Genomic DNA, 16,280 nt, shown 5'->3' on the forward strand with positions numbered 1-16,280 from the left:
TTTTACAATTCTTTAACTGTTTTTGAACGGTTAATTAAGGTTAGCATAATATGCATGGTATATCATGCTAATAATCAGTCATATTAAACATTTTGAAAGTTTAAATGGCCTCAGACTTTAGGATAGCCCTGCTTTCCATGCAGGAAGGCTGCACTGTAGATGCCATGCTCAGGTTTTGGGTAAGGCAAATGTCTGACATTGCCCTCCGAGGTGTAGCTCTTACAGGGTCACGGCAGCGATAGATACTTTAGCTCATTTTTGAAGTGTTAAAAGGTGTCCACTTTGTCTGCCTTTAGAAGCAAAATATAAGTAACTTAAAAGTACTGCAGGACAGTCGCTTGTGTTTCTCCAAGGCCATGACCAAATAAATACACATGTGAAGTTAGTTAAATGTCTACATTTGATTCTTTAAATCTATGAATTATATGCTGCAATTGAAGGGAGCTTGCAGTTTTTTAGACATGTGTCCAATTCCTGAGAAATACCCAGTAATATTATTTTTGACTGGATTGAAAGCTTACATTTGTATTGTGGTATAAACTTGTTATAAGTTCTGTTTTATTATATTTCCCTGTATTGTTTTCATCAGGCAATTTATCACATGGGTATATGTGAAATTTCTTCATCTATTAAATTTCAGATTATGTATTTCAAGCCAGAGCAAGACTTAAACATTTTCCTGTAAGTGTAGCTTGGGGTAAACAAGCAATTTCAGCCTGCAAAATAGCTCCTGCTTCTGTCAACACGCTGTTTATTCTGTCTCTGAGATAAAAAGTTCACTTTTCTGATATTTGTACCAAGATAAAGTCAGTAAACAAGATTAATACAGTGTGGAAAAGGTTGTCAGCAGCCCTGGCAAAGGGAATAAGTTGTCCGTACATAGACCATACTGTAAACTGAATAAAAGTGTCAGGTCCGCCATGAGCTAATGTGATCACGGACGTCTAACAAACCATGACACAGGCCCGGGCGGCTTCCCACAGCCCCAGTGTAGAAAATGGATTACTGTGTTCCAGGGATACCTGCTGGAATAACATGAGACTACTCCAAAATGGCTGTGGGCTGTGGTCTTGGAGCACAGCCAAGCACTTGTGTGTGCTCCTGCCCTGCACGGATCACTGTCATCTCCTGCACACTGCCCTGCTTGTATAGCAATGCCAGAGTGGATGCGCGTGACTCAAGGGAGAGAAGAGTGAAGTGTCTCCAGAATGTTCCTTTGTTAGGCCATGCTGGATTTACTCTGGTGTGGTTAAAATGGCTCTTGTGGAACTAAACAGGAATAACTTTTGTCATGAAGGAGCGTTACTCAAGAGTCTTTGCTAGACATTCATAGCTTGTCATCAGGAGTGGCAGATTCACCCATTCATGGCTGCCTTTTGCTCCATTTGAGAACCTTGGATACAACAGGAATTCTGTGGAGTTCATAACAACCCTAAACAGTTGTCACCATAGAAAAAACACCTGGTGTTTTCTTCATAGAACTTCTAATTTATCTAGACATTGAGGAGAAAATATTGTTCTTATGCTAAAATTATATTTCACTCAATGTAAATACCAAGATAATTCCTTTGTAGAAAACATATAAAAAGAGCCCTTCACTGCTCTTGTGGCGGAAGTTCTTGTATACACTTGGATTTGCACATTTTAATGCAAGCGTCCACCACAGAGCTGGTTGCCCCGAAGTGGCATCTGCTCAGGAGTGGTCTGCTTGACCTCTCACACTAGTGTGACAGTGTCTGGATGGTGAAGCCACTGCTCTGTTCTTAAGCCAGGTGTGTACACTTGTCAAGATGCTCTAACAGCACCTTAACCTAGTGTGGTAACTCTGTTAGACCAAAAGGATCTAACTCCCTGGGGGTTGGCATTTCAGGGGCACTGGGCACCCTGCTCAGGTCGGAAGCAGTCTGGACCTCTGCAGCCCTCGAGGACCCTTCTTACCAGGCCTTTGTCTCCTTGCAGTTTTCCCTTGGGTGTGAAATTAATGTTCTTTCCTCCATTTAGAAAGATGTCTTCAAACAGATGCCGCTTTGCGTTGTCGATAGCAAACCATTGTGACTTGTTTTTGTCATTTGTTTTCAGATGTCTGCTCCTGGCCCTGTGAGTGACAAGAGGATGGTTCACTTCTCGTCAGACGCCCATCACCACGAGTGAGTGCTCAGGCTTCTGTAGCTTGCTTGGGTTGTCTATCTGTTTCTCTAGGAAACTAGTCACTCTTGCTGAGTTAGGACACTTTAGTTTGTACCTACTTTAGGAGCATAATAAAGCACACGAGGGTGACAGTGTATGAACAACTGTAGCTGAGCCCATGGCAGATAGAAGGACTTGTGACTACATTCTTTATTTTGATAGAGTTTGATGTTCATGTCCCATTCAGTGAAATCTAGGCCCTGTCTAAAAGCATTAAATCTGCATGACATTGGCCTGTAGCAAGCCTGTGTGCCAGCCCTTCTGTGGTACCAACGTAAACGCTAAGTGACCCGTCTTCATTATTGCCTCTCCACTCTGGCTTCTGCCTGCCTGCCTAGCCTTTGCTTATCACAGTGAAGACCTACATTGAAACCAAACTATATTTTCTCTAGCAACAAACAAAATGGTTCAGTAGGTAAGTTTGCATAGCTATCAGTTTGTATGACTTTAGATAAGATTTCTTGGTGGTAATCTTAATTCTGTAGTCTTATTGGAAAACCCTGTCTCGTGTGGTAGTTTCATGTTATATGTGTCTCTTCTGCCTTCTGAAGTTGGATGAAATTGAGGCCTACGAGATATGGAAAGGCATGAGTTTTCAATTTGGTTTTTGCTAAAAAAAAAAAAAAAAAAGTCTAATAAAGATCTGCTTTAAAACAAACAAAAAACAAAACAAAACAAAATAAAACTGGTTTTCTTTGAAAACAAAAACTGGACCCTAAATAGAAAGCAAGGAAACAAACTATTGTCCAGACATAGAAAATTGATATCAGACTCTCCCTTGTCGTCTTGCTTGATATGATGAAGCTTTAAAAATACATAAAACTCCGGACAGCAGCCAGATGTTATATACAGTTTTTACATTAATTTTCTTCTGAGGAGCTGCAGCAGCTGAGGCAAGTAGATGCAAAACTATTTTAGATCATTCCTTTTGGTAGAGGAAGAGTGTGCATGCTCTGCGGGCATGCTTCTCCTATCCTGCCGCTGCAGTCCTCTGTCAGCCCTGAGACTGTTGGGGCAGGCCCTTAGGTGGGTCACTGAGTGGCTGGAGACCCCAAGTGTCGATTTAAACTAGAGCACACTGACCTGCCTGTGGGACAGGGCAGTCTGCCCATGCTAGCACATGGAAAGTGAGGCAGAAGGATCAGGAGTGGAACAGGCTTGGGGCCAGCCTTGGCTTCATGAGACCCTGTCTCTAAAACTGTGATAAATAGAGAAATGAGTAAGTAGGAAAGAACAGGATGCAGACCCAAGTGTTGCCTCTAAATGCAATGGGTGGGGCTTATGCTCAATGTCCCTCTGTCTCCCCCACCTCAGGATGTCTGTCCCGGGTTCTCAGTCTGCTAAGATGCTCCAGGAATAGCGGGTGTTAGGTTCCATTCCCATGGGTGAAGCTTGCCACTGCCTCACCACAGAGAACTCCAGCCCTAGATAACTACAATCCCTTGCCTTCCCGTGGCTGTAGTCCTGTTCCCAGTGTCTGACTCTTATGACCTCTTCTTTCCCATTTCCTCCCCATTGCCTTGTTATCTTTTATGTCATTGTAGAGTCCCTCTGGATCTTTCAGCCTCTAGCTTTCCATGGTTCCAGAGTAAATTACTTGCTTTTGTGACTCAAGTTCAGGTCTGGTCATCATCTCGTTTTACTTAACATTCCCACTGTCATCTGCCACCAGTGCGGACACCTTAGAGGTCATCAACAGACACCCTGCTGCTGTGCCTGAGCCTGTTTGTCACCTCTGCCCTGTGAGCTGGGATGGGCTCCTGTTGGGGCTCACACAGCGATGTTGTTTGTGGTTGTTTTGTTTCAGTTTTGCTTTTCTTGAGATTTATTTTTCCCGTTTTTGTTTGTTGGCATAAGTAAAGGAAGGAAGCTTCTTGTGCAGAGCCGTTGATGTCATCGGCGGCCGGCCGGCGGCTTTTCTGTCTGCCTCTATCGTCCCATTCCATCCTAGGCTGCAGTAGCACAGCGCCAGTGTACCCAACTGGGACAAAATCTACCATTTAGGCAGGAAACCCCAGGTCTGAAGCAAAGCTGGCAGCAGGCTCAGCTTCCTCCTGGGGATGGGGGAGAAGGCACTTCCTGGCTCAGCTTCCTCCTGGGGATGGGGGAAGAGAAGGCACTTCCTGGTTCTTTCCTTTGCTTCTCACAGTTGACAGCACTCTCTGCTGGTCCCCAGCCCAGCTCTGGTGACATTTTCCCTGTGCTGGTCTTTGTCCGAATTTCTCCTTTGTAAGGCACCAAGGCAGGCCAGTGAGATGCTCTACAGTGTCACCCTGGACTGAGGCCCTGCTTCACTGACCTCATTTTAACTTGTCTCTGTGGAGAGCCTATATCCAGACAAGGTGCTGCTCTGGATTATAATATTAGGAGCCATGCTCTCTTCTGCAGGGACACAGCTCTGCCTTCCCCTTGCCTTCGTTGTCCTTCTCTCTGATGTCCTCCGAGAGGTTATTGTCTCCTGGTCTTTAAAATGGCTGCTTCTCGTGCTCCTCTCTGCTCTGTTCTGCTCTGCGAAGGACAGTGCCAGCAGCTCTCCTGTCTCACCTTTCAGCAAGAACCTCTTCATGGCCATTGAGCAGAATCAGATGTCTGGTTGTCATGGCTTGAAAGAGATTAGCAAAGAAGAAATGTCTCAGCTGAGTTGTAATAACTCTGGTTCAGCTCATAGCTACCTGTAACCTTAAGCCTAAGAAGTTGATGCTCTCCTGTAAGTAGCTGCTGACAGAATTGTGATCCCAGCCCAGCCCTTCCGCAGCTACATGCTCTGCCCTTTGCAGGTTACACAGTGTGCAGAGTACTCTAGCCTTTCCCAGAGGAGACTTCTTCCAGATCTCCAAGGGCTGACTACTTCATCTCTCTCAGACTCTCGTCCAAGGCCTCTCACTTAGGACTGCTAATTCAGTCTGGCCGTGGATCCTCTTGGTAAAGCCGCCCATGCACTAAAGCTGCACATGTGCATAGAGGGTTGCAGAAGGCAGGCCATCACACCAGAAGATGAAGACTTCCACCTAGGAATGCCATTCCTGATGCCCAGTGTGCCAGAACATACATGTGCAGTTTGACCACCATTCCGAAGAGAGGGCACTGCCTTGTAGGAGCAGCTTGCTTGTAAGACTGCTTCAGAGTTGTAGCCACACATTTCTCAATGGTAGAGGCAGGACTCGTCATCAACTGTTGGTGGCTATGTGGTCAGTGCAAGCTGACGAGCTGACTTCCAAGACTTGTGTCCACACCCTTAAAGGCATGCATACACACATTCGGACACCACTCACACAGACACAGGAAACTGAAGAGTTCCACTGGTGAAAAGCCACACGTAAAGTAGAGTTGAGTGAGTAGAGCAAGTCACTGGGCTGGCTCTAGAGCATGAAGGGACTTTGAATTTTGAACATGGGCAGTGGAGCATCCACTCCCAGAGCTCTGTCTCTGTACCAAGCTGTGTGTAAATAGCTGGGAAGGTGCTGGAACCTCCAGCTGGAGAAGGGAGAGGTGGGTTTAGGTTCAGAGAACCATAGCAGTAGGCTGTTCCATATTGAAAGTTCTCCGCTGAGGAGGAGAGCAGAAGTCACTCAGGTAAAGTATAGGTAAGGGGTGGGCTGAAGCTCCGTGGGAGAGCACTCATGGCCCATGCGCGCCATCCATTACTTCTGTAGCCAAATAACCAACTAAGTAGATACTATGCAGTAACATTTCAAGATAATTTCTGTTATAAAAACAAATGCAGATTATTATTTGCTGATGGCAGCATTGCTACACACCTCACAAAACAGCTCCTGGAAACATTTGGACCACACACTGAAAAGTCTAAGAGTCCCGTAGTTATAACATTTGATCAGTTTCATGAGATTACATTTTGTTTAGTGCTGTGCTAATTGGGAAAAAAAAAACTATTTCATAATTATTCCCTGGAAAAGTATTTTCATGTTGAAAGTCCAGGCATGAATAGATAGTCATTCCCTTTTAGCAGGAAGTACTGAGCACAGGCAAATGAAGTGTGCGTTAATAGAAGACTTGCACGGAATGGGCTGAGAGCCATAGGCCAGCTAACTCAGGGAAGTTAGCCTTAGTCCAGCTAACTCAGGGAAGTTAGCCTTAGTCCAGCTAACTCAGGGAAGTTAGCCTTAGTCCAGCTAACTCAGGGAAGTTAGTCTTAGTCCAGCTAACTCAGGGAAGTTAGCCTTAGTCCAGCTAACTCAGGGAAGTTAGCCTTAGTCCAGCTAACTCAGGGAAGTTAGTCTTAGTCCAGCTAACTCAGGGAAGTTAGCATCTAAAAGGAAAGTCCGAGGATACTGGAGACACTGCTCAGTGGTTAGGATCACAGGCTGCTCTTGCAGAGGCCCAGTGCTTCACCCTCAGTACCGGTGTCAGGAAGCTCATGCCCTCTGTCACTTCAGCCCCAGGGGAGCCAGTGCCTCTGCTCTGTCAGAATCCATAGGCACAGGGCACACAATCACACATAAGCAAAACTAATAATAGTAATAATCATAATAATCTTAAAACAGTGTTTGAAATGGAATTGTGTCTGCCATCATCCTGCTGCCTTTCTAAATATGCAAATAATAAAATGTAAAAATTAACATGACTCCCTCTTAGAATTTTGTGTAAGCATAAAATAAAACTCGATTTCATTGAATGATGGCAGAGCCAGGCATGCTAGCACACCCTCTACTGCCAGCATTTAGGAGACTGAAGCAAGAGAATTAACTGCCAGAGATCACAAAACTAGCCTGAACTTCATATTTCTAAGCCAGTCAGGGTAACATAACATGATCCTGTCTTGAAAACCAAAAACTGTTCCAGGATTTTATCTACTTTTCTCAATTACTTGTAAGATACTTAATCATAAAGAGATAAATATGATTTATTAATTGATTTTTAAATTGATATTCATATTCTGTTTCTATATTTATATAAAATGTATCTGCTTTAAAAGCTGTATATAGAGTGAACTTTTTAAAAATGCACACAGATATCTCATTACAATCCTATGATGAATTCCTTCATAAAGCAAATATTCGCTCATTTTATCTGTTGTGTAAATATCAGGCTTGCTTTAAGCAAGATTTGACTAGATTAAAGGTTATGTTCACTGGAAATACTTTTTCACTTTTAAGTTTAGGTTTATGTTATGGGGAGAGAGGCTGAAACTCTGGGTTGAGTTATATACAGTATGCTGGATTAGCTCCATCTCTTATTAATCATGGTTACCATGGTGTGTGTGAGCCGTAACATCTCTGTTTTAGTTATAAAGTAAGTTGAGGTCGCCTCCCTACATAAATAAGGTGTTTACAGAGCGAGCCTTGCAGGTTTTCTTTCTCAGGACTCTTTTCGATGTGTCATTTTAATGTCTCTACTCTCTGAATTACCAAAGCAGGTGTTCTTTCTTCATTTTATAGGTGATTTGACTTTTCCAGAGACACACACTATAATTCTGCTTGACCAAAAATCGATCAGGAAACAAATATCTTTGGCATCTCTGATATGTTTTGTGATGTGCAAATCCTGTGGGAATGCTATAGGGAGCCGTGGTCATACTAATTCTTCTGTGGACATTGAGGGTCCCAAAGCTTGAGAATGAAACTGCACATGTTACCGAAGCCCACAGTGTTCTGCAGGGAAAAGGGCATTAATATTGATTTCAAATGCCTTCTGTATGGGAGATTAGAATTTATGTTTAAGCCTCGAAGTCCTGAGACAGATCTTTATTTTTCTTTTTCTTATATTTTATTGATATGTGTGTTTTTGTGTGTGTGTGCACATACACCGTGGCCCACACATGCAGGTCGGAGGACAACTTAATAGAATCATTTCTCGTATTCTGCCCCATGTTGGTTCCAGAGGTTGGACTTAGACAATTTGCTACCAAAGACTTGGCTTGCTGAGTCAACACACCCGTCCCCAGTGTTATTTTAGTTGATAAGGAAGGAACCCAGACTGCAGACATTAGCCAGAAGCTACCTGACAGGTGGGAGGGCCTAGACCCAAACTTGTTTTTTTCTGTTTATCAGGCATATCAAGCACAACTTTCTGAGTTTTCATTAGTATTTTAATAAAGCAAATGAACATTTAAACAGCCTTCTGTTTATCATTTTATAGTTGGTGTTTTGTATCATAGAAAAAAATTAATGGAGGAGCAATATCTTCATAAAGAACAAATGTGGCAACTGCCCTCCTGCCATTGTAAGTCAAGTTCTTCTGCACGCGTTCCCAGATACCTATAAGGACTGCCTTCTCATGTTGCTGAGAACAAGGCACACATGATCACTGTGCTCATGTTATTCACAGACTTTACCTATCACTAGTGGTCAGCGGACAGACAGGTACTTGCATCTGCGATTACGTGATAGTACATGTGTTTTATTATATACTGAGCTAAGGGCTCTGATTCTTACCTTTTATCTGGACAGTGAATTATAAGAACTGATCAATCTCTATGGTGTACATGAGTTGGGAGTGGGAAGACCATTTCAAGCAAATAAAATAGGATATTCTGCATTCAAGAATCTGGAGCAATTCTAATACATATGAAAGACCATGAAGGCAGATTGTCACATGGTGAGACTGCAGACGGTGGCACACAGTTAAGGACTTTCTCTGTGAATAGTGGAAAGGCACCTGGGTGTTTAGTCTGCTTCTGTTTGATTGGTTCATTTAGTATGACTGAGCTCTCTCAGTTTCCATCCTGACAGGTTGGCCTTCAATCTTAGGCATTTTTGTTTTATTTTTGTTTTTGTTTTTTACTGCTGTCTAAGGTAGCTACAAAGACTTACGTTCTTAACTGAATGGATTCTTTTTTTTTTTTAAATTATTTATTAGTAGTACATTAAGTACACTGTAGCTGACTTCAGATACACCAGAAGAGGATGCCAGATCTCATTACGGGTGGTTGTGAGTCAGCATGTGGTTGCTGGGATTTGAACTCAGGACCTTTGGAAGAGCAGTCAGTGCTCTTACCCACTGAGCCATCTCACCAGCCTCCCCAAATGGATTCTTTTTTTTGTGTCACTGTGATCCTTTGTTAAGTGCTCCTGGAAAGGCTCTTAAAACTTCATCTTTAGAAGCAAGATACAATGCAATTTTCCAGCCACAAACATATTTCAAAGAAAGAGCCCTGGACAATGAAAATCCTAAGCATTTTTTTTTTTTCATAGAGGTAAAACTAGTTCAGGAATATAAGGATCAACAATCCTTCCAATCACTAATGACTATTTGTCAGGTAAGAGTTCTACATGTGTCACAAACGTGTCATGGCAACAACACAGGTTATCATTTTTTATTTCATTGCATCAGATCATACCCAGTATTACTTAGAACTCACTCTTTTTTTTTAATTAATTTTTTTTATTAGGTATTTTCCTCATTTACATTTCCAATGCTATCCAAAAAGTCCCCAATACACTCCCACCCCCCACTCCCCTACCCACCCACTCCCACAATTTGGCCGTGGAAATCCCCTGTACTGGGGCATATAAAGTTTGCAAGTCCAATGGGCCTCTCTTTCCAGTGATGGCCTACTAGGCCATCTTTTGATACATATGCAGCTAGAGTCAAGAGCTCTGGGGTACTGGTTAGTTCATAATGTTGTTCCACCTATAGTGTTGCAGTTCCCTTTAACTCCTTGGGTACTTTCTCTACCTCCTCCATTGGGGGCCCTGTGATCCATCCAATAGCTGACTGTGAGCATCCACTTCTGTGTTTGCTAGGCCCCGGCATTGTCTCACAAGAGACAGCTATATCTGGGTCATTTCAGCACAATCTTGCTAGTGTATGCAATGGTGTCAGCGTTTGGACACTGATTATGGGATGGATCCCTGGATATGGCAGTCTTTAGATGGTCCATCCTTTTGTCACAGCTCCAAACTTTATCTCTGTAACTCTTTCCATGGGTGTTTCCTTCCCAATTCTAAGAAGGGGCACAGTGTCCATACTTTGGTCTTCATTCTTCTTGAGTTTCATGCGTTTAACAAATTGTATCTTATATCTTGGGTATCCTAAGTTTTTGGGCTAATATCCACTTATCAGTGAATACATATTGTGTGAGTTCCTTTGTGATTGTGTTACCTCACTCAGGATGATGCCCTCCAGGTCCATCCATTTGCCTAGGAATTTCATAAATTCATTTCTTTTTATAGCTGAGTAGTACTCCATTGTGTAAATGTACCACATTTTCTGTATCCATTCCTCTGTTGAGGGACATCTGGGTTCTTTCCACCTTCTGGCTATTATAAATAAGGCTGCTATGAACATAGTGAAGCATGTGTCCTTCTTACCGGTTGGAACATCTTCTGGATATATGCCCAGGAGAGGTATTGCTGGGTCCTCTGGTAGTACTATGTCCAGTTTTCTAAGGAACCACCAAACCGATTTCCAGAGTGGTTGTACAAGCTTGCAATCCCACCAACAATGAAGGAGTGTTCCTCTTTCTCCACATCCTCGCCAGCATCTGCTGTCACCTGAATTTTTGATCTTAGCCATTCTGACTGGTGTGAGGTGGAATCTCAGGGTTGTTTTGAGTTGTATTTCCCTGATGATTAAGCATGTTGAACATTTTTTCAGGTGCTTCTCTGCCATTTGGTATTCCTCAGGTGAGAATTCTTTGTTCAGTTCTGAGCCCCATTTTTAATGGGGTTATTTGATTTTCTGGAGTCCACCTTCTTGAGTTCTTTATATATATTGGATATTAGTCCCCTATCTGATTTAGGATAGGTAAATATCCTTTCCCAATCTGTTGGTGGTCTTTTTGTCTTACTGACGGTGTCTTTTGCCTTGCAGAAGCTTTGCAACTTTATGAGGTCCCATTTATTAATTCTCGATCTTACAACACAAGCCTTTGCTGTTCTATTCAGGAATTTTTCCCCTGTACCCATATCTTCGAGGCTTTTCCCTATTTTCTCCTCTATAAGTTTCAGTGTCTCTGGTTTTATGTGGAGTTCCTTAATCCACTTAGATTTGACCTTAGTACAAGGAAATAGGAATGTATCAATTCGCATTCTTCTACATGATAACCGCCAGTTGTGCCAGCACCATTTGTTGAAAATGCTGTCTTTTTTCCACTGGATGGTTTTTGCTCCCTTGTCAAATATCAAGTGACCATAGGTGTGTGGGTTCATCTCAGGGTCTTCAATTCTGTTCCATTGGTCTACTTGTCTGTCGTTATACCACTACCATGCAGTTTTTATCACAATTGCTGTGTAGTACAGCTTTAGGTCCGGCATGGTGATTCCACCAGAGGTTCTGTTATCCTTGAGAAGAGTTTTTATCTATCCTAGGTTTTTTGTTGTTCCAGATGAATTTGCAGATTGCCCTTTCTAATTCCTTGAAGAATTGAGTTGGAATTTTGATGGGGATTGCATTGAATGTGTAGATTGCTTTTGGCAAGATAGCCATTTTTACAATGTTGATCCTGCCAATCCATGAGCATGGGAGATCTTTCCATCTTCTGAGATCTTCTTTAATTTCTTCAGAGACTTGAAGTTCTTGTCATACAGATCTTTCACTTCCTTAGTTAGAGTCACACCAAGGTATTTTATATTGTTTGTGACTATTGAGAAGGGTGTTGTTCCCCTAATTTCCTTCTCAGCCTGTTTATCCTTTGTGTACAGAAAGGCCATTGACTTGCTTGAGTTAATTTTATATCCAGCTACTTCATTGAAGCTGTTTATCAGGCTTAGGAGTTCTCTGGTGGAATTTTTAGGGTCACTTATGTATACTATCATATCATCTGCAAAGAGTGATATTTTGACTTCTTCTTTTCCAATTTGTATCCCCTTGATCTCCTTTTGTTGTCTAATTGCTCTGGCTAGGACTTCAAGTACAATGTTGAATAGGTAGGGAGAGAGTGGACAGCCTTGTCTAGTCCCTGATTTTAGTGGGATTTCTTCCAGCTTCTCACCATTTACTTTGGTGTTGGCTACTGGTTTGCTGTAGATTGCTTTTATCATGGCTAGGTATGGGCCTTGAATTCCTGATCTTTCCAAGACTTTTATCATGAAGGGGTGTTGGATTTTTCAAAGGCTTTGTCAGCATCTAACGAGATGATCATGTGGTTTTTGTCTTTGAGTTTGTTTATATACTGGATTACATTGATGGATTTCCATATATTGAACCATCCTTGCATCCCTGGGATGAAACCTACTTGGTCAGGATGGATGATTGTTTTGATGTGTTCTTGGATTCGGTTAGCGAGAACTTTATTGAGGATTTTTGCATCGATATTCATAAGGGAAATTGGTCTGAAGTTCTCTATCTTTGTTGGGTCTTTTTGTGGTTTAGGTATCAGAGTAATTGTGGCTTCATAGAATGAGTTGGGTAGAGTACCTTCTGTTTCTCTTTTGTGGAATAGTTTGTGAAGAACTGGGATTAGATCTTCTTTGAAGGTCTGATAGAACTCTGCACTAAACCCATCTGGTCCTGGGCTTTTTTTGGTTGGGAGACTATTAATGACTGCTTCTGTTTCTTTAGGGGATATAGGGCTGTTTAGATCACTAACCTGATCTTGATTTCACTTTGGTACCTGGTATCTGTCTAGAAACTTGTCCATTTCATCCAGGTTCTCCAGTTTTGTTGAGTATAGCCTTTTGTAGAAGGATCTGATGGTGTTTTGGGTTTCTTCAGGATCTGTTGTTATGTCTCCCTTTTCATTTCTGATTTTGTTAATTAGAATACTTTCCCTATGCCCTCTAGTGAGTCTGGCTAAGGGTTTATCTATCTTGTTGATTTTCTCAAAGAACCAGCTCTTCGATTGGTTGATTCTTTGAATAGTTCCTCTTCTTTCCACTTGGTTGATTTCACTCCTGAGTTTGATTATTTCCTGCCGTCTACTCCTCTTGGGTGAATTTGCTTCCTTTCATTCTAGAGCTTTTAGGTGTGTTGTCAAGCTGCTAATGTGTGCTCTCTCTAGTTTCTTTTTGGAGGCACTCAGAACTATGAGTTTTCCTCTTAGAAATGCTTTCATTGTGTCCCATAAGTTTGGGTATGTTGTGGCTTCATTTTCATTAAACTCCAAAAAGTCCTTAATTTCTTTCTTTATTCCTTCCTTGACCAAGGTATCATTGAGAAGAGTGTTGTTTAGCTTCCACATTTATGTTGGCTTTCTATTATTTATTTTGTTATTGAAGATCAGCCTTAGTCCATGGTGATCTGATAGGATGCATGGGACAATTTCAATATTTTTGTATATGTTGAGGCTTGTTTTATGACCAATTATGTTTTCAATTTTGGAGAGCGTACCGTGAGGTGCTGAGAAGAAGGTATATCCTTTTGTTTTAGGATAAAATGTTCTGTAGATATCTGTCAGATCCATTTGTTTCATAACCTCTGTTAGTTTCACTGTGTCCCTGTTTAGTTTCTGCTTCCATGATCTGTCCATTGGTGAAAGTGGTGTGTTGAAGTCTCCCACTATTTTTGTGTGAGGTGCAATGTGTGCTTTGAGCTTTACTAAAGTATCTTGAATGAATGTGGCTGCCCTTGTATTTGGAGCATAGATATTCAGAATTGATAGCTCCTCTTGGATGATTTAACTTTGATGAGTATGAATTGCCCTTCCTTGTCTTTTTTGATGACTTTGGGTTGGAAGTGGCTACTCCAGCTTGTTTCTTCCTACCATTTGCTTGGAAAATTGTTTTCCAGCCTTTCATTCTGAGGTAGTGTCTATCTTTTTCTCTGAGATGAGTTTCCTGTAAGCAGCAAAATGTTGGGTCCTGTTTCTGTAGCCAGCCTGTTAGTCTATGTCTTTTTATTGGGGAGTTGAGTCCATTGATATTAAGAGATATTAGGAAGAAGTAATTGTTGCTTCCTTTTATTTTTGTTGTTAGAGTTGGAGTTCTGTTCTTGTGGCTGTCTTCTTTTAGGTTTGTTGAGGGATTACCTTCTTGCTTTTTCTTGGGCGTGGTTTCCGTCCTTGTATTGGTTTTTTTTTTTTTCTGTTATTAACCTTGAAGGGCTGGATTCGTAGAAAGATAATGTGTGAATTTGGTCTTGTCATGGAATACTTTGGTTTCTCCATCTATGGTAATTGAGAGTTTGGCTGGGTATAGTAGCCTGGGCTGGAATTTGTGTTCTCTTAGTTTTTGTATAACATCTGTCCAGGCCCTTCTGGCTTTCATAGTCTCTGGTGAAAAATCTGGTGTAATTCTGATAGGCTTGCCTTTAAATGTTACTTGAACTTTTTCCCTTACTGCTTTTAGTATTCTATCTTTATTTAGTGCATTTGTTGTTCTGATTATTATGTGTCGGAAGGAATTTCTTTTCTGGTCAAGTCTATTTGGAGTTCTGTAGGCTTCTTGTATTTTCATGGGCATCTCTTTCTTTAGGTTTGGGAAGTTTTTCTTTATGATTTTGTTGAAGATATTTGCCGGTCCTTTGAGTTGAAAAATCTTCATTCTTATCTACTCCTATTATCTGTAGGTTTGGTCTTCTCATTGTGTCCTGGATTTCCTGGATGTTTTGAGTTAGGATCTTTTTGGATTTTGTATTTTCTTTGATTGTTGTGCTGATGTTCTCTATGGAGTCTTCTGCACCTGACATTCTCTCTTCCATCTCTTGTATTCTGTTGCTGATGCTCGCATCTATGGTTCCAGATTTCTTTTCTAGGGTTTCTATCTCCAGCGTTGCCTCCATTTGGGTTTTCTTTATTGTGTCTACTTCCCTTTTTAGGTCTTGGATGGCTTTATTCAATTCCATCATCTGTTTGGTCTGGTTTTCCTACAATTCTTTAAGGGATTTTTGTGCTTCCTCTTTAATGTCTTCTACCTGTTTAGCAGTGTTCTCCTGTATTTCTTTAAGTATGTTATTAAAGTCCTTCTTGATGTCCTCTACCATCATCATGAGATATGCTTTTAGATCCGGGTCTAGCTTTTCCGGTGTGTTGGGGTGCCCTGGACTGGGCAAAGTGGGAGTGCTGGGTTCTGATGATGGTGAGTGGTCTTGGTTTCTGTTAGTAAGATTATTACGTTTACCTTTCGCCATCTGGTAATCTCTGGAGTTAGTTGTTATAGTTGTCTCTGTTTAGAGATTGGAGCAGATGCTGTTTTCCACTCACCAGAAGTCTTAAGATCCCGTGGCGGGTGTCGTGGGTAGCTGGCGGGTGTCAGCTGACTCTGAGCCCTAGCTACCCAGGTGCTGTTCGGACCGGAAGGGCCCAAATGGATTCTTGATGCTAGCCTATCTTGCTTTAATTTTTATTTCTGTATCTGAGCTGGGAGTTTGTCATGTTTCTGCTTTTCTCTCCCCTTTGTATCCTTTTTTAAATTCTTGCATCAAGAATTGTTGATGCTCAGGGCTCTCTCATCTTGGTCTCTGTCTTAGGGTTTTACTGCTGTGAACAGACACCATGGCCAAGGCAAACCTTATAAAGGACAAGATTCAAGTGGGCTGGCTTACAGGTTCAGAGGTTCAGTCCATTATTATCAAGGCAGGAGCATGGCAGCATCCAGGCAGGCATGATGCAGGAGGAGCTGAGAGTTCTGCATCTTCATCTGAAGGCTGCTAGTAGAAAACTGACTTCCAGGAATCTAGGATGAGGGTTTTAAAGCCCACACCCACAATGACACGCCTACTCCAACAGGGCCACACTTTCTAATAGGGCCACCCCATGAGCCAAGCATATGCTAATCCTCACAGCCTCCTAAGTGCTGTGGCTGCGGCTCTCCCCTTCAGTTGTGTACTTCCTACTTACAGATCTCATCAAGAAAATACCTGTGCTCAGAAGAAATGTGTTCGTGGAGGATGAGTGTATAATGTTTTCAGTGTTAATTTAAATTTTCAGTGGTAACCCATTAATACCAATGCTATCCAGTATGTCATTTGCTAGTGCCCAGGTGAACTGAAATGATGATGGTGGTGCTCCCTAAAACCATATGTACCTTTAAGCCTGACATGTGACTGCTAAACAGAGGAACTGAGTATGTAATATTCCTTTAAATTTAAGGAGGTAGATCTGACTAATGGCTACTATTCAGATTACATTACACACACATACATACATACATACACTCATAATTTTAAAAATATGCTTTTTGTCCAAAAAGAAAAACTTATTTCTGAAAATCTGTATGTAAAAGTACAGTTTTTGGAGTCCTCAATCAAAACCCCTG

The 16,280-nt window shown here is 41.8% G+C and overlaps 1 protein-coding gene across 8 annotated transcripts in view; it reads left to right on the forward strand.

Annotated features, from left to right (window-relative positions):
- Gpatch2 (G-patch domain containing 2) overlaps positions 1 to 16,280 on the forward strand; it is a 145,425-nt gene that overhangs the window by 89,725 nt on the left and 39,420 nt on the right. For all 8 annotated transcript variants that reach the window (XR_015048613.1, XR_015048614.1, XM_085843676.1 and 5 more), the window contains one exon: positions 2,080 to 2,147. Coding sequence is in view for 6 of the 8 variants with exons in the window: in XM_085843676.1 (XP_085699802.1) it covers positions 2,080 to 2,147 (68 nt within the window). In the remaining 2 variants the exon portion in view is untranslated. The remainder of the gene's footprint in view (positions 1 to 2,079; positions 2,148 to 16,280) is intronic.

Source organism: Mus caroli, unplaced genomic scaffold (assembly GCF_978045245.1).
Source record: "Mus caroli unplaced genomic scaffold, Mus_caroli_1 scaffold_1, whole genome shotgun sequence".
In the NCBI taxonomy this organism is placed as follows: Eukaryota; Metazoa; Chordata; class Mammalia; order Rodentia; family Muridae; genus Mus; species Mus caroli.